The 18,091-nt window shown below is 41.2% G+C and overlaps 1 protein-coding gene across 1 annotated transcript in view; it reads right to left on the bottom strand.

The window, feature by feature from the left end:
* Window positions 1–18,091, bottom strand: part of LOC101174836 (collagen alpha-1(XXVII) chain B) — a 75,302-nt gene that overhangs the window by 11,604 nt on the left and 45,607 nt on the right. The window contains exons 29-59 of the mRNA XM_023958333.1: window positions 17,679–17,732; window positions 17,305–17,349; window positions 15,725–15,769; window positions 15,499–15,552; window positions 14,912–14,965; window positions 14,790–14,858; window positions 14,581–14,634; window positions 13,501–13,554; window positions 10,286–10,393; window positions 10,151–10,204; window positions 9,849–9,956; window positions 9,721–9,774; window positions 8,168–8,221; window positions 7,208–7,264; window positions 7,072–7,125; window positions 6,922–6,975; window positions 6,789–6,842; window positions 6,656–6,709; window positions 6,471–6,578; window positions 6,292–6,399; window positions 5,383–5,490; window positions 5,246–5,299; window positions 3,157–3,219; window positions 2,971–3,024; window positions 2,835–2,870; window positions 2,440–2,457; window positions 2,334–2,369; window positions 2,006–2,032; window positions 1,868–1,933; window positions 1,587–1,755; window positions 1,390–1,499 (exon numbers count right to left, since the gene is read on the bottom strand). Coding sequence (XP_023814101.1) covers window positions 1,390–1,499; window positions 1,587–1,755; window positions 1,868–1,933; window positions 2,006–2,032; window positions 2,334–2,369; window positions 2,440–2,457; window positions 2,835–2,870; window positions 2,971–3,024; window positions 3,157–3,219; window positions 5,246–5,299; window positions 5,383–5,490; window positions 6,292–6,399; window positions 6,471–6,578; window positions 6,656–6,709; window positions 6,789–6,842; window positions 6,922–6,975; window positions 7,072–7,125; window positions 7,208–7,264; window positions 8,168–8,221; window positions 9,721–9,774; window positions 9,849–9,956; window positions 10,151–10,204; window positions 10,286–10,393; window positions 13,501–13,554; window positions 14,581–14,634; window positions 14,790–14,858; window positions 14,912–14,965; window positions 15,499–15,552; window positions 15,725–15,769; window positions 17,305–17,349; window positions 17,679–17,732 — 2,037 coding nt within the window. The remainder of the gene's footprint in view (window positions 1–1,389; window positions 1,500–1,586; window positions 1,756–1,867; window positions 1,934–2,005; window positions 2,033–2,333; window positions 2,370–2,439; window positions 2,458–2,834; window positions 2,871–2,970; window positions 3,025–3,156; window positions 3,220–5,245; window positions 5,300–5,382; window positions 5,491–6,291; window positions 6,400–6,470; window positions 6,579–6,655; window positions 6,710–6,788; window positions 6,843–6,921; window positions 6,976–7,071; window positions 7,126–7,207; window positions 7,265–8,167; window positions 8,222–9,720; window positions 9,775–9,848; window positions 9,957–10,150; window positions 10,205–10,285; window positions 10,394–13,500; window positions 13,555–14,580; window positions 14,635–14,789; window positions 14,859–14,911; window positions 14,966–15,498; window positions 15,553–15,724; window positions 15,770–17,304; window positions 17,350–17,678; window positions 17,733–18,091) is intronic.

The following is an 18,091-nucleotide window of genomic DNA, read 5'->3' as shown; positions in this document are numbered from 1 at the left end:
TCCTAAATGGGGCACCACATAGCTTTGACCTGTTTTTGTCCATCTCTCTGACATTTTGGCACCTGCCTCACCAAAGCCGTCAACTAAACCAAAATTCACCTTGGTGACCTCATCTTCTTGAGGTCCCTATTTTTATTTGGCCATTTCAATCAAACATGAAAAAAATAATAAACAGAAATTTTATATAACTGTGTTAAAATGTAAGTTATAGAATGTCATGGTATAACTTATTTTAAATATTCTGTAATGGAAAACCATACCGGTGCTGATTTTTTTTTTTCATAAAGTGCTGAGCTGGTGCCCCATTTGAATTGGCAACCCGGGAAACCGCCCATACTGCCCGTACCTGAAACCCCTACTGGATTTCATCATTGACTGTATATGAGAACTGGACTGAGTGAACCCTCCCAGGAAGTCTCCTCTGGTTCCAAGAAGCCCAAATCCCATCATATTCAAAAGAGGGGAAAAAAACTTGTGTTTGTTATTCTATTGGTCAGAATAAGCATTCTGGCTCAGATATCTTAAGCATCTTATAGATAAACCTCAATTTCTTCATATATTTTTCTCAGTTCCAGGAATTCAAGTTATAAACTGACCAATTAGAAGCCTCAATAAAAGTAGGTGGACCCCTATGTCCAACGTTCTAAATGTTTGAGAGACAGATCTTTTGTAGCAGTTTCAAGTGGAAGGGGTGTGGCCTTCCAACAAGCTCACTCCTGTCTGGCCATGGTGGTTGCCATAGAAACCATGACACAGACAGACCTGGACAAATCACTGTCCAGTTCTCAGATCCAGTCGGTGGTTGTCGTGCAAAGTTTTTTTTTTCAAAATGTCAAGAATAAAAGAGGAAAAATAGATCATTGTCTTAATGGTTTAGTTTGAACTTGAGAAGCCTATAATAATGGCCAGTCCTGCAAATCAAAGAATGCTCTTTCTGTGATATGGACCCCTTAGAAGACCCTCAATATCTGTCTTGAGTTAAGGCCTCAGTCCTAACTGCCCTTGCAGGTGGATGTGGGTGAAAAATGGGCAAACCTGTACGGGACAGTCAGGAGCCCGCAGGAAATATGTAGACCGTTTGGTGAACCCAAAGGGCGAAAACGTTCATGGCGTGTTCCACTTCCATGACGCCCCTTAAGGTATGAGCCTCAAGGGAAATGCAAGATGCTCCTCTCTACAAACCACGGACCAGGACAATCCACAAACCTGCAGCACCTGGACAGGTCAACCCCCCATACGGGGGCATGTGCATAGGCTTAAAGCATGTCCGGCTGCTCTTTTTTTTATCATGTGTGGTCCTTTTCTGCAGTTACTGATTTATTGTGCGCTGTCAGGACTAGATTTCTAATCCTGTCTGTGTCTGAGCTGGATTTAGGGACAGATCCAAACCTTGGAAACGGTGACAGGCTTCAGGCACGTCTGTCCGCCACGGCTAAAGTTGCACATCACTTCGATGCTGTCAGCGCTGCAGCCAAGGTTTGGGTCGATCCAGTAGGAGCCTGCCAAAAGGAACCGGGGGAGAAGAACTTAGATTAACCACCAAACTAACTCCCAGCAAGGACGATGCTGCCGCCCGCCATCCTCACCGTCCCGCATCCGCCGCTCACAGTTGAAGAGGTCTCGGCAGACTCGTGCAGGATTCTCCCGGGTTCCCAGAGGGTTCCTCAGACTCTGAATCAGAGAGTTGAGATGCTGCAGGGTCTTCAAAATCTCTGGACCCTGATCCAACATGGGCATCTCCATGCGCTGATTGTTCTGCTTTGATGAACAAAGAAACGCTCAGAACGACATTGATTGAGGTGGGACAGACAAGAGCAAACTTTTTGCAGTCAGGTCCTTTTTGGAGACGCTTGTGATAAAAACGGACCTCGTTCTGAAGGGCAGCGTGGGAAGCATGGAGGAGTTCAAAAGCAGCGTCCAGAGCTTCATTCTTCTGCCAGAAAAACACATCTTCTATTGAAAATAGTCATTGAATAAGAAACGTTTAGTCAGAAAACATACTTACGAGCACAAAGGCTGAAATGGGAAGACCCTTGGAACGAATGAGAGAAAAAAACAACGAATAAGATATTTCTACATTATTCTCATAGAATATTATCAGAACAAATTTCAAATATTTCTTGGAGCCTCATAAAGGATTTTTGCCCCATTCATTTTTTTGACGGTTTCTCCTGCTGTGATGTCATCAGTGTGTTTATTTATTAATGTATATACTAAGTCCCAAATTCGTTCTCACTGAGTACTTTGTGTGTGCAAATTTTGGTGACTTTCAGAGTCTGTGGCAGAGGGGAACGTTTTCACCCTGAGAAAACAATCTGGTGTGAAAAACGTACCGGTGGTCCAGGTGGTCCTTGAGGTCCAGGAGATCCCTGAAAAAATGTTATCAAATGTTTATTAACTCATAAAAAAAAATATCTGCAGATCTGACCGACTTCTTACCTTTGGCCCCAACAAACCCTGAGGGAGAGACAAATGTCAACATGAGATAAAAACGAGACGCTTGCGGCTGTTTTACATTCACTTTTTGAACATAAAATCCTAATTTCACTCAGGAAAACTGCTCCTGAATGACAGTGAGGTTGTAATCGACAGAATCGTTCAAGAACCTCTCAGAGAAAGTTGGAAACGAGCGATCTGCCAGCATTTATCACCCTGACGGGATTTCCACAGCAGCAACGTGTCACAGAGGATGTAACAACAAACAGCGGAACACAATAGGAAATGAAAAGCGCCGAAGGGCAAAGGAAGCTGGAGAGTGCCGTCTCCATACTAAGCATCGCGTTCTGTGCTCACAGAACAGACAGATGGGGATTCATCAAAAGCGCACAACGCACCGTCTCCCCCCGACTTCCTCTGTCACCTTGGGGTCCCTGATGGAGAGAGAGAAGACGTCAGATCGCTCCATCACTGCCAGAGCGACACAGGAGTCACATCAAGCTCGGCAGACGAGAAGAGGGATGAGGTACGAACCGGATGACCGCTGGGCCCAATGATGCCAACAGGACCCGAAACTCCCTCCACGCCCTGAAAAGCACAGCCATGTCAGCGACAGAGGACACTCACATGATGGAGCGTCGCATCAGTCCCTATGCATTTTTCATGCAGCCGCTGAGAAGCCACGCCGACTTTCTATGCTGCCATTAATCATAATCTTACCATCAAACCTCGCGGTCCTTTTGGTCCCTGAATTCCTGCAGGACCAACGTCTCCCAGGGGTCCCTGGAAACACATGAACAAATGGTAGCGGAATGGAGATGCAAGCGAGATTGTGTGTCTGCAGTGTGTGTCAGGTCCTGTCTGCGCCGTCATGAATTCCATACATGAAGATTCCTGTTTGTATTTTCTCACCCAGTCTTGCTTATGGTGGACATTTACTATAGGTCAACTCCATTTGTTTCCATTTGGAGTGATATTCTGTTGTACACCAACATACTCTGTATCTTAACTGGGCTGCTAAATAGTATTCTCGGAAGCCTGGGAGACCTAATCCTCCTCTTTCTTTTTGTAGTTGGAGTGTTTTCAATTTCACTCTTGGTTTTTTCTCTTCCCAAATAAATCTGCTCACTTGTTTGTCCCATTTTACAAATTGATCCTCTGGAATCTGCACTGGCAATGATAAGAACAGATATAACAATCCGGGTAGCACATAAATTTTTATAACCTCTATTTTGGAGCTGAGGTCCATGAACAGACTGCTCAATTTTGTTAAATCTTTTTGTGTTTCATTATTCATCCTACTATAATTGATCTCATAAAGTTTATCAAGTTTTACCGTCAGAAAAACTCCTAAATATTTTATATTTACTGCATCCCATTTTGATTTATATCTTTGTCTAATTGAATCTGCTGGTTTATTATTTATGCAAAGTAATTGAGTTTTAGAAATATTTAATTTGTATTCGGATTTACTTCCAAAGTGCTTCAGAAGGGTCAGGAGTTTTGGAAATGCTAGGTCTGGGTTCTGCAGATATACATAATGATATCATCTGCAAAGAGCCCTATTTTTTGGTCTTCCTTTCCTATCGTCACCCCTTTTAATTCGTCACACTGTCTGATATACTGAAAACTATACTATACTCAATGAACAGAGCGAAGAGAGCAGGGCTCAGACAGCATCCTTGTCGTGTTCCTCTGAACAGCTAAAACTTCTCTGTCAAGTTTCCATTTATTTTAATTCAGGCTGTCGGCTTATGGTATAATGCTTGTATACATTTGATGAAGGGGGGGCTAAAGCCCATTCTCCTCAGGACCGCGACTAGGAAGCACCAGCTATCAAAGGCCTTCTCAGCATCTAAACTTATTAAGACTGCAGGAGTGTTGACTTTATTGACCTCGTTTATAACGTGCGTCCTATGTTGTCCTGTGTCTGTCGTCCTTTTATAAAACCTGTCTGCTCCTCATCTATCAGGTCAGCGAAAAGATTCCAGTCGTCTTGTTATTATTGATGTGAATAATTTATAATCAACGTTTAAAATTGAGATTGGTCGATAGGACTCACAATATTCTTCATCTTTCCCTTCTTTTAGTAGGACAGAGATGACTGCCTCTTTCCATGATGGTGGAATCCTGGCATTTTTAAGTGTCTAGTTAAACGAATCTAGTAGAAGAGGAGCTAGATCTTCTTTAAAAACTTTATACCATTTGTTTGGGTAGCCTGGGCTTTTTTCTTATTTTTCAGTCTCCTAATGACTTTATCCAAATGTGTTTTTGTAATTGGTGAAGTTAAAGTCTTATTTTGAGTGGTTCCAATAGAAGGCAGATCTAAATTAGCCAGTAACTTCTCCTTCATTAGCATATAACGTTTTATAATAATCTAAAAATGTCTTTTGATTTATTCCTGGTTCATAATTTATATCGTTAGTGGCAGGATCTCTGATTTTATGAATCAAGTTCCTCTTTTGCAGCGACCTTAAGCGCCTTCCCAACATTTTTGTTGCTTTGGGGCCTGATTCAGCTATTTCCGAATTGACAAAGCCTTTTGGATAAGAAGTGAGATGTCTTCAACTTTAAAAACCAATTCCAGATGACAGCCCCTTAAACCTACTACTACGATTTATTGATGACCATAAACCATGTATAAAGTGGAAAGACATTTATGAGAATCTTTTATTTTACATTAGCCTTTTAGATTGGGCTTTTATTGTAATCCTGTGATTCCCATCATCTAGAAGATTCCCTCTAAATGACGTTAAGTGTCAATCAGTTAACGTGAAGGCTGTTTTGGAAGAAGATGAAATGATCTTACCTTTGGTCCAAACAGGCCCATGACCCCTGAAAATCCCCGCTCACCACAGTCTCCCTGATGGACGGAAGCAGGAGTTCAAACTCAAAACTCTTGTCTCTGAAAAAAAGATTTGCGTTACCACAGAATTCAATGCAGACTGGTTGGCCTTTCGTTCCCCGATCTCCTGGTCTTCCCGGCAGTCCGGTCGCACCGACAGAGCCTCTCTTCCCCGCTGGACCAGTCTGGCCTGGCAGGCCTCTCTCCCCCTGGAAAATCATTGGAGCAAGGCTTTGAACCCACGGCTGAACAGTAAAGCAGAAAAGAAACGACACAGGTTTTTTTTTTTTTTTGGCTAAAAATTGCCAAATCATAATTAGGGGGAGCACTTCGAAAACAGAAAAAAAATGATGATGAGTGAGTCTTTAGTACTGCTGGGCCTTTTTAAACGTGTTTTTCAACATTAAAATGTCCTTAATCTTATCTTAAATAAGATTAAACCGAATTTTAAACTATTTTTGTGGCAATACTTGATATCTATACATTCTAGTACAACCCCAGCTTCTTATTTTAACAGATATGACCCAACAATTCAACAACCAACCGGAAACAGTCCAAAAAAATCAGTTCAGAGTCGGAAATATGGTCATTTTTCAGTGCATAAATCACAGAAATGTAGTTAAAAACTGTTTTTATGTTTATTAAAAAATATGCTTTTTGTAGAGAGAAATTACAAATGTTTAAATCCCAAAAAAAAGCAAAGACAAGGTTAAACTAAAAATAAAAATATCTTGAAAACAAGTGAAGCTCCACTTAACTAAATACAACATTCCAAGCATTTATTACAAGCGGCATCTGAAATATGTGTCATAATTCTTGTTATGTTTGTTTAGAGCAACAAACTCCAAAGGCAAAACCTTTTTGAATCCTCCATGGTAAATTTTGAATGAAAATATATCAATGGGAGGGGGTCAGTGTCTGTCAGTGTGATTGGCTCACAGGTGATGTCATTTAGTCCAATTATACTAACAACCAGTGCCATGAAAACATGTTGACCCATCCTTCTTCACCTTTGGTCCAGAGGAACCTTGACTTCCTGGAAGTCCCATCACGCCCTTTGGACCCTGCAGACCAGATTTTCCAGGTGAGCCTGTCTCTCCGTCTTTTCCTTGTTCCCCCTGAACACAGAGGACCCGTTAGCGTCTATTTTTCTTCCCCTCCACTGAAACATGCGTTAAGTTGGGGTCACCTTGACTCCTTTACTGCCATCTTGGCCAGGGAGACCGTCGACTCCAGGTGGACCTTCAAGTCCTTCTGTACCCGAAACCCCGCGAGGGCCAGGAAGACCTTCCGGACCCTTGGAATAGAAAGTCAGAAAATAAACCCCAAAAAAGTCTTGATTGTACAAAAACTCAAAGAAAGCTCTCAACTCACTGAAGGCCCTTTGGTTCCAGAAGCTCCAGGGGTTCCTGGTTTGCCTTTCAGGCCCTGGAACAATCAAACCTCTGTGGCTTCACAGCATAAATGGAAAACCATCCCAATATTTCCGAACATTTCTCCTCCTTACTTGAACACCTTTGGATCCTTTCAGCCCCAGTTGTCCTTTTGGTCCAGGATGACCCTGAAATTATCTGTGTTGTTGGATTTGAAGCATCTTTTTGTTTGTAAAGAATTCCCAATGAGTCAAAGAGGATGCTTACAGGACGGCCTGGGGTGCCAGCTTCACCTCTGGGTCCAACCACACCAGTTTGACCCTGAGAAATCACATTTTGTGCTACTTTATAACATTTTTAAATCGAAAAAGGGTCAAAGTAAAACGTGAAAATCTGTGGGTGTCTTTCCACACTTACAACGCGTCCAGGGTCACCCGGCTCTCCTCTTTCTCCTTGGTTTCCAGAAGGACCCTGGGCTCAAAATAAGTACTTTATTGATTACGAACACGAACAAACAGATGATAAAAAGCAAACATTTGATGTAAAAACTCACTGTGTCACCTTGAGGACCTGGAGAACCCTCCACCTCACTGTCCTCCCCCCGCTCTCCCTACACAAGCAGCGCAGAAACAAAGCAGCGCCGTCAGATATTTGTCCCCAGCATCCAACGCTGTGCTGCAGCACGTTTGCTCCAAACTCTCTCTTTATGAACGGCAAATCATTACACCGGCTATTACCCGCAATGATCCAATTCCACATAAATGAAGCCGGCGTTGACTCCAGGGTTTTGGAGGAATTCATTAAACAATAACCACCGATGGCCGTGTGGAATTTAAAGTCGTTTGCGCATACGACACATTTCATAAATAAGCAAAGAGCTCGACATAAAAAAGGAGGATCATTAGAGATGGACAGGAGCCAAACAGTGAAGCCAGCAAACAGCCATTTTCATCTGTACCTGCAGCTTTAGTGCCAAGATCACCTGGCATTAAACAGTCATTTGTTTTCTTTGCAGTGACCCATGTGATTCAATAATATTGATTTAATTAGCCCACAGGCACAGCCATTATGTTCTGGCAATGAGGAAACAACAAATATTCACTTCCAGATGGCTTTTGCCTAGAGACGCACACAAAAAAAGAGGACAGTGCTTCTCCGCTCCCGTCAAATAAGCACCACTTCTTCGGCTAATACCTGCTAAATTATGAGCAGGGGAGTCCAGGTGTTTGGCTAATTATATATGTTTGATGGTGCCGAGTTAATTGGGTGTGCCCTGGTTCGTGTCATTGATCAAATTAGGAATACGTTTGTGAATATTGCAAGGACACAGAGAAAGCGCTAATTAGGAACACGAGTGAAGTCCCAGTGAATTCAGAGGAAAAAAAGACGACGTATTCTTAAAAAAAAGGGCAACATAACAGACTCCCAGAGCTCATTAGGCTCATTTAAACAGCAGGCAGCTGTGATGGAGTGTGGGGAAAAAAACCAAAAAAAAACCCAGAACACAATGTACCTTTTCACCCTTCGCTCCAGGTGGTCCAAGTGGTCCCAATGGTCCCATGTGACCCTACAGAAACAACAAGACTCAGTGAATGACACGTCAGAGCTGCAGCCTCCAAGCCATTCCTCCACTGTTAGTGGAGGGGAGGTCAGAGTTATTAGCATCCTTTATGAAGTTTTGGACCTTTGCATGAAAATAATCAGTCAGAAGATTTTCTTTTACCAACTTTCAGAATAAACCCAACACAACTCAGCAGGGAGAACTTAAGGTCCTCCGAAAACTGGAAGTCAATGTTAAAGCAGCCCATAGCATGACGTTCAAACCACCATGTCCAACAGAAGCTCCTCTTTTCCAGTTTCTCCTTTGTCTTTATCATCACTTTGATGCAAACAAGTGAACATTAATCTAAATCTACTGAGGACACTGTGCAGATACAAATACAAACAAACAAATCTGACTTAAAATAAAACACACATTACTATACGTAATATCTTTACATTTGAGTAAGACAATGGAGTGTTCAATAACTATATACCTGCGCACCTTTCACTGTCTCACTCATTTTTTTAGTGCTGTTTTTTTTATTTCATTTTATTTCTTTGTTTTTGTCTTTTTTTGTTCTACTTCCTGATTGGCTGTTTACCTTCTCAGTCTCCTCCATGTCGTGTCTCCTGCACAGAATGTGTTCAGTTCGCCCAATCCTTCATCACGATCAGAGTTTTGTTTTCATTACCTGATTCTGGACTTTCTATGAAGGTTTGACCTTTAAAGACCAAATCCGATTTAAAAAAAAAGTGTTTTTGGTGTTTTTAACATCTTCGTGTGGCATTTTTTTGATGATGGAGGACATGTCTAAAGAAAGTTAAGCCTAAAATTGCACTTCTAAGTTTTTGTTTTTTCAAATTGTTGTGAATCAATTCCGATGCACCCACTTGCAGTCAAACAGATTCATGAATGTCTTTGTTTTCCTCGTCTGAGCTGGAATCTGGATCAAAACTGGACGGCTGGACAGCTCCAATGTCGCCCACCGCTTTTGTTGCAGTGCTTCAAGTCAGCTTGAGGGTGTGAAGGGATGTAAGCTAGTGGGGGAGCATGTAAACAGGGGGATAATGGGAAGCAAGGGCAGGCTTACTCTGCGCCAACAGACGAATTTGTCTGTTATTTTTAGGGCGTACCTCCCATGAAAAACGACGGAACACTACCTCTGTTTGGAAAAAGAAGAAATTCCAGCAGGAATGAGGTCAGCTTCATATAGGAGAACATAAAAGGCGGCGTCTTATAGCTGCTATGAGAGCTGGGTTCACATACATGGTTACCATAGCAACTAAGAGTTTTTTCTGAACCTGCTTCATGGCGGTGCTCTTGCCAGCGTGAGGAAGAATACAGTTGTGACAAAGAAAGCACAAAAGTCATCAGCATGATCAATAAAAGTATGTTTTGGTGTAAAATGTAAAACTTTTGTTTTGCATGACTTTTGTTGTCACTTGAAGAAAAAAAAGAAAAAAAAAGGCCAGAGAGAACCGAAAGTAATAGAAGTGAAAATAGATTATACTTCCAGTGCTTACCTTATACCCAGCCAGGCCGGGATCACCCTGTTGACCCATGCTTCCAGGAGCCCCCTTTAGAGTTCACATACAACATGTAACATATGACACGTGTTTGATTTGAACCTGTGTCCCTGATGACAGCATACCACAGGGCCGATTGTTCCTCTGGCTCCTTTCTGTCCGACAAATCCCAGCTCCCCCTGCTCACCCATCAGCCCAGTCTCCCCCGGATGACCTTGCTGACCTTTGCTGCCCTGGAAGCCACAAATGAGAAGATGCGTACAAGCCAGCGAGGAGTCTGACATCGCGAAGACTGAACGGGCCGCCGTTTGGCGAGCTGCACAGACATCGGCGTTTGTTTGCAGCAGAGGCGCCTTCAACTGTAGCGTAAACTGACAATCTTTAAAATGAAAGGTGCATTTAGTTCAGAGCGAGTGAGCTGACAAACCTTATGTCCCGCCTTTCCGTTCTCCCCAATTTTACCGGGTTTAGCCTCCGGACCCTGAAAAAGGAGACGGATCAAAGGAGAAGACAAAAGGAGCCGTTTTTAATCAGAAGTAAAAGAATTTGTTGGGAGGCTCACCCTCAACCCGACCGGTCCGGCTGGCCCGGATGCTCCTTCCTTTCCTGTAAAGCCACTTTCACCTTGCTCTCCTCTGGGGCCCTCGGGGCCAGGTTCCCCCTTATCACCCTGGGGGTTGGAAAATAAAAACAGGCTAAAGGCTAAATAGAATAAAAATAGAAGAGAATAAACAAGTTTATCAAATTAATAATGAATTTAGGAAAGAACTCAACCCAAACGTTTCTGAATAATTAAAGAACAAGAGACGTTCATAAATATATAAACATTATTTGTTTTGTTTTAAAGCTTCTAAACAGTTTTTAGAGATAATTAGCTGAACCTTCAAAACAACAACTTTATATAAACTCAGCTTTCCAAAAACTATAAAGCATCTTTAATAAATGTAAGAGATTCAAGAAAAATGTTCAAATACATTTACAGAACAGACCAAACATTTGGACACACCTTCTCATTCAAAGACTTTTCTTTATTTTCATGACTTGTAGATTCACACTGAAGGCATCAGAACTATGAATTAACACATGTGGAATTACATACATAACAAAAAAAGTGTGCAACAACTGAAAATATGTCATATTGCAGGTTCTTCATAGTGGCCACCTTTTGCTTTGATTGCTGCTTTGCTCACTCTTGGCTTGCTGCTGTTAAGCTGCCATTTCTGAGGCTGCTGACTCGGATGAACTTATCCTCTGCAGCAGAGGTGACTCTTGGTCTTCCTTTCCTGGGGGGGTCCACATGGGAGCCAGTTTCTTTGTAGCGCCTGATGGTTTTTTTGACTGCACTTGGGGACACTTTCAAAGTTTTCCCAATTTTTCGGGCTGACTGACCTTCATTTCTTAAAGTAATGACGGCCACTCGTTTTTCTGTACTTAGCTGCTTTTTTTCTTGCCATAATCCAAATTCTAACAGTCTATTCAGTAGGACTATCAGCTGTGTATCCACCTGACTTCTGCACAACACAACTGATGGTCCCAACCCCATTAAGAAGGCAAGAAATCCCACTTGTTAAACCTGACAGGGCACACCTGTGAAGTGAAAACATTTCAGGTGACTACTTCTAGAAGCTCATCAAGAGAATTCCAAGAGTGTGCAAAGCAGTGATCAAAAGGTGGCTACTATGAAGAACCTACAATATGACCTATTTTCAGTTGTTTCACTCTTTTTTGTTATGTATATAATTCCACATGTGTTAATTCACAGTTTTGATGCCGTCAGTGTGAATCTACAATTTCCATAGTCATGAAAATAAAGAAAAGTCGTTGAATGAGAAGGTGTGTCCAAACTTTTGGTCTGTACTGTGTGCAACACAATTTCATATGTTAGATGTATACTTCATTTACTAAACTTTCCTTTTTTGTTATTTATTTCTGGTGCATTGAAGTTGATGCTTCTCATCAAATTTCTCTTTGCCATGTTTCACTTGTGTCACATTTAGTCTTTTTTTTTTATATCCTGTTCATGTTTGATGGTATTTTATACATTTTAAGGATACTTCAATCAAGTTTTCAGTCTCCTGAATGCTTCGTCCTCTTTAACCCTAAATGCAGGAAAGACAACGTGGTTTCCAAGAATCAAACGTACAGAATTGAAGAAAGAGGTTTCTGCATTTAACTCCCCATCTTTTATCATTCAGCTTTTTGAAATAAACATAAAGAGAAGCTATACCTGAGGGGGTCCAACACAACAACCCCGCTCCTCGCATTCATGAATTTTCTAAATAGGACAGTTCTTCAGGCTCAGAAAAAGCGCAGAGGATTTCCTAAAGACTTCTATAAGAAGCAGTCGGTTTCTGAGCAGCATTGCAGGTTATAAATAAAAAGATGACTTCCATGCACGGTGCATGCAGGCAACAGGCTCTGTGGATGTGAGCACATCTCAGCGCTTTTCCAACAATGACAGCTGAGGCGTGTAAACGGCAGCAGCTGAGCCGGGCTGACACAACAGCATGTCTTATTCATCAGTTAAACACAGCAGGCTGAGAACCGCAGACATCTCCGAGATGAAACAGAAAAATGTTATTTGACGTGTTGTTCAAGGTGTTTCCAGCTCCCGGAGCAGAGCAGGAGGAGAAAGTGGGCCAAAGGAGGAGGACACTCAGTTCTGATGCAATTCAGCTGAAAGAAACTGTCCAACTCTGAGCCGCACAAGTCTTTCAAAAGGAAAACGACGCCTTGCAGCTTTAGAGTAAATACCGCAGTCCTGTTTTCACTGTTCTGCTTTCTTTCACCCCCAACCACAAACTCAATAACTCTCCAAAATGGGCATGCACCTAGAACATGGTTAAAAATAATTTTTGACATGGTGAATGACCCCCCCCCTCCACCCCTAAAATGATGACATCACAGCAGGAGAAACCATCCAAAAAAAATGTGTGACCAAAATTTCTTATGAGGCTCAAGAGAAATGTTTAAGATCCACTAACAAAACTAAAACCCATGTGCCGGGATATCCAAAGGAAGTTTTGGAATTATTATGGGATATAAAAGTCTCCTTTGAATCCGACACCATCAGTTATGACACTCAGACTCGTGGCCCTCTAGTTGCTTCCTTTTACACTGTCTCCATTCATATTCTAGTTTATTTGCATTAAACCACAAACGATTTCAGCTCAGCTGAGTTTTTCTCCCAAATAGATCAGATGATCAGACAAACAAACTGCTTCAGATCAGTCGTAGTGTGAAAAAGAAAGTGATTGGTTCCTCAGCTTCTCTCTCTGCACAGGAAAATATGTGTTTATCTGATAAACTGGGGAAGAAAAAGCAGTAAAGATTATCTTCATGTAATCCATATTTACAGATTCCATGTTTTGTGATTTTTGCATGGAGTCACACTAAAGCATTAAATCGAATTCTGTCTTCCAGCAGCGGTGACTGCCTTCCGCCTTTTCTCACTCGGCGGTGGAACCTCATGCTCTTCTGCAGAGCAGAGGAAGTCTCGCTCAACTGAAACTCAGTGAGGAGGCAAAATGTGAGGACGACTGCCAAGCTGAGTCCGAAGCTGCTTCTGGCTTTGTCAGCTCGCCAGCGACCGTTTCCAGGAGTTCGGCTCACCAAAGCACTGCCTCGTCGTGCTCGCCAGTTCTCCAAAATAACCCTGCTGTCTGTTTTTGCAGAGCATTGAAACGAGGACAGTCTGGCGCGGTGACAGCCGGCGTCTTCCGGTGTAAATAATCTGATATTATCCGGGCTTTTTTTTTGGTTTTTTTTCATACATGCCTTGGCTCCATCAGGTCCACTTGGTCCCGGCTCCCCATCCAAGCCTGGTTCACCCTGACGGACAAGGGGAATGAAAGACAGATTGTTATGAAATAAAGCTAAAAAAAACACATTTATGACACTTCTGGTGCTGTTTTTTTAACAGTTATAGGGCCGAATCACAGAGTTTATGAAAAGTTAAAGGCAGACAAATGTTCACATAAATTAGACTGAATTCTGTTTAGGTTTTATACTATTCTGCATAGACATTATTAGATAAGTTTATGTTCAAATTACTGTCCTGTTTTCCCTGTTTGAGGGGTCCTGGGGTGTCAAAAAGGGCTGGAGGGAAAAGGGGGGGCTGGTTTCAATTTAAATTTTAGCTTAAGTTGTAAATTACACCTTTTTTTGGGTTTGTTTGATTTGAACTGTAAAGTGATTTACAGTGTTTAATTTGAAGTTTAATTTGATTTAATTTTATCATAACGTTAAACATTTGTCGCTTATGTTTTAGTGTCACAAAGTACCTTTATTATATGTTGTAATAATTAAATGAATTTTTAAATAATTACAAAACCAATTATAGACATGATTTAAAAAGAAAAGTATGCATTAATTGATTAGATTTAAAGATAATATTTAAAATATTATCATAAAAACCTAATAGTAACTTAGAAGTAAATTAATTTAATTTGATTTGAGTTTGTCTACAGTCATTTGAATAAAACATTTAGTTCCAGCAGGTAAACTAAAAAACGTAATTATATACATCTATAAAGACTAAGGTACACATACATTCAAACTTCTTCAAAGGGTTAAAAGTATTCATTTCTGCCCAAATTCATGATCTTTTCAAGTATCTTAATGGGTTTGACAAAAGTCAATAAAAATATTGTATTCGCTGTGTACTTAAATAACATTTCTTTTCATTTATGGCCTAATTATTTAACTCAATAAATAAGCATTTATATTTTTAAGCAAAAATTAACACATTATTCTTTTATTCAAATATAAGTATCCAAAAAACACTACTATTGTTTTTCTGCATTACAATTTTAGTATTTAATAAATATTAGTGGTATGCATAAAGAAAATGCTCACTCTTTGCCCGGACAAACCCTCCTCCCCGAAGCTGCCGGCTGGACCGACGTCCCCCTGTCGGGCAAACAAACGTAAAAAAGGGGATCAAATAAATGATTTGATGCACAGTAATTGGATCCTTTCTGGCACAATCTTGCAGAATTTGACAGCTTGACGTCACAGCAGAGCTGGAAACGCATGAAATTTGATTTGGATGCTTCTTACTTCACCTTCTGTCCAGGTTCCCCAGGTGCTCCTCGCCCTCCACCCTTCCCTGCTGGCCCCTGCCACAAACACTGTCAGCCTTTTTATCTGTTCTGTGCTGAAACTAAGTCCTGTGCGATTGACTCACCGCCGCCCCCATCTCCCCCAGCGGTCCCAGCCTGCCTGGAGGCCCCGCTGGCCCCTGAGAATGAGAGAACAGGATGTAAACTGAAACGTTAAGAGGTTTTTGGTGTTTTACAGCAAATAGATGCTGCAATTACTGAAAAGAAGAAATGCGTCGCACAAAAAAGAAAAAAGGAGAACAAAAACTCGATGTGGTGATGAATTTAGCTGATAAATAGACCCGGAACCCTGACCTCCTTTTGACAGAACATTCAGACTACAGAAGAGGCCTTCGTTCTAGGAAGGAAACACTGTAAATCATCTCGTTTTAGCCTCAGCCTTTTTAAAATTGGACGGGGGCAGAAAAAGCGGATTTAGCTGCTTTGGACGGGATGAAGGTTTGCGAGACGAGCGAATAAATTGGGCCAGAAGAGCCGATGAGAGTGGAGAATACAAGGCTCTCTAAAAGAACGGTTTCTCAATCTGACATGGATGAACCACGTAGAATAAACCAAAAAGAGATTAATAAAAATAAACAAGTTGTGGGATAATTGCTCCATCTGTGTGGTCAAAATACTCATCATCATCATCCGTCATCAGTAATAGACTCACTGGCTGTCCTGCAATTCCTTTGGCTCCCGGAGGTCCTGAGGGCCCCTGAACACCCTGAAAAGAATATAAGGATGAGGCACAAAAGAGCACTGACATTCACGCCTTTATCAAAACACGAGAGCACACGCAGGAGAACCACTGCCTTCCCCATCCAGCTTTGCTTTCCTGTTCCCCCCAGAAGTCGACTGACCTGAAAGACAGCCCCTTTTTAGCATCTATCACTTACCGGGAATCCCTTCGGACCGGCTTCACCGGGCTCCCCGAGCTTTCCCTGCAGCACACGGGCCAGAACAGAAGGATAAAGAAGAAAACGTGACTTCAGAGTCATCAAGACGGGGTTCACATCCGTGCAAGTTCTTACTTTTCCGTTGAAACTCTGAGAAATAAAAATAACCTCAAGACTTTTTAGTGCCACAAATAGCAGAAACATCCACTCCAGGATGAGCGAGATGATTGAAGACATTTCTACTCACAGCTGGTTCTTCCAGAGCTCTAAAAAGCTTAAATCATCAAAGCAATTATGAAAGTCCACCAAACCATTTCAGTCTTCAAGTATTTCAGTGTGAAGTCACTCTGGAATATTTTAACGTTTTAGAAACACATTTAAAATCATTGCATTTTGCAAAATGTTTCAAAAACAAACGTGAACTTCTGTGATTTCAGGAGGAGTCTAGCCAGGCTATTAGTGTTCATTTTCCATATTGGGAGCAACAGCTGTCAAAGAAATGGATTTGAATTTCTCTCACTGAAGCTAGTTTAGTTAGCGCTTGATATAATAGCAGCTGGGTAGCTCGGTTGGTAAGGTGGGAAGCTACCATGCAGGAAATCAGGGTTCGATTCCCGGAGGGGAATGAGCAATGGTACTGGGGGCAATTACCATATCAATGGCGAGCAGTTAACATCACCCAGTGAGGGTCCTTAGGCAAGACCCTTAACGCTACTGCGTCCCGAGTGCGGTTTCGGCTGCAGCTCACGGCTCCCCAAGGGGATGGGTCAAATGCGGAGAAAGAATTTCCCTTCGTGGGATAAAATACAGTGTACAAAAAAAAAAAAAAAAAAAAAATACTGACCAAACGAATATGTATGCTGCAAAAACAGGTCTGGCATCTGTGAAAACATCTGTAAGGACAGAGGTGGGAAAAAAAGCTTTCTGATGTTTTGCAGCATACATATTCGTGGCTATATATATATATATATAGGCCACTGGACAGAAGCATTAGAAGAAAAAAACTTATCAATAAAACATACCTCTTCAAAAAATCTAATTTGCTGAAATTACCTTTGTTTGTTTTAATTTGTTTGATATTTTTTACCATATTGCAATGACTTGAATATTAAATTTCCCTAATAACAAAATAAAAGTCCATATCGTTACAACAGCCCAAAATTAAGGCTTGATTTTCGAGCTTAACGACTAATAACATTTCCAACAGCAGACCAAAGTATATTTGTATTGATACAATGAACTTGCAGGGCGTCCCAAAATAAAACAGTATATCACAATAATCACAGCTGCATTCAAGCTAATAATGACAACACGGTTATATAATAACGTTTTACAAATAAATAAAAGAACATATACTCTGTACATTTGATAATAAAAACATCATAATTCTGTTTTGCTGCAAGCAACAAGTTCTAAGTCTCCTTCAACTGCAAAAACACTCAAGTATTTGCTGTATTTATAATTAAATAAATGCTCATTCTGTAGCCTGAGCGCTGAAATGAAATCAGCGCTGCTGCTGGACTTCAGTTTATTAGTACTTCTAGCCAAAAATAAAAATAAAACAAAGAAAGCTTCTTTACCATCTCCCCAGAGGTCCCATATTTTCCTGGTGGACCATCAGGTCCCTGCAAAAAATACAAATCAACTCTAAATGAGCTTTTCTGTAATTCCTCTGAGTTCAAACGTGTCTGACTGCCAAGCTTTCCAAACAACATGAATGTTTTAAAGCTCTTTGCTTTGAGTTTCTGCATTAAAAACTCCAGTTAAAGAGCATCCTTTAAATATTTTTTCAACATTAATAGTTAACCACTACCATTAAAAAAACTTTTTCTGCAAAAGTTTGCCTTGTTTCATCTTTGTTTTTTAACAGGACATTTACTGATGTGGGCGATTAGACGAACCAACGCCACGGATTTAAAAAACTCTCCACATCCTGAGCTTTTCTATTTTTTACCTTAACTCCTGCAGACCCCAAGTCCCCCCCTGGACCATCCGGACCTCCTGGACCCTAAAAAAGTAACCAGATAAGACATGGTTGCTGCCATTTTCATGGCTTTGAAGATGGTTTAGGAGCCTTGATGCTCACATTGGTCCTGCTTTTTATTTGACTTTAATCTCAATCTCCATCCATTTCCTCTGGCTGAGTCTGAATGCCGGCAGGCAGGCACTTTTTTTTTCGTCTTTCTTTGGCCACACTTGTAAGAAACCCTCACAGATCCTAGCTTTCCGGTCCAATTGGAAGTTTAAATTGAAGACAAACCATCTGCAGGTTTAGATTAGAAGATCATCTCATTGATCTCTGCCTTTTAAAACTGAACCAAGTTCTGCACACTGGAAGTGCCTTTTGGCAGAACTTCATGTAAGCAT

The sequence above is a fragment of the Oryzias latipes genome, chromosome 9, assembly GCF_002234675.1.
Source record: "Oryzias latipes chromosome 9, ASM223467v1".
Lineage (NCBI taxonomy): Eukaryota > Metazoa > Chordata > Actinopteri > Beloniformes > Adrianichthyidae > Oryzias > Oryzias latipes.
This window is presented reverse-complemented; position numbering and strand designations above follow the sequence as displayed.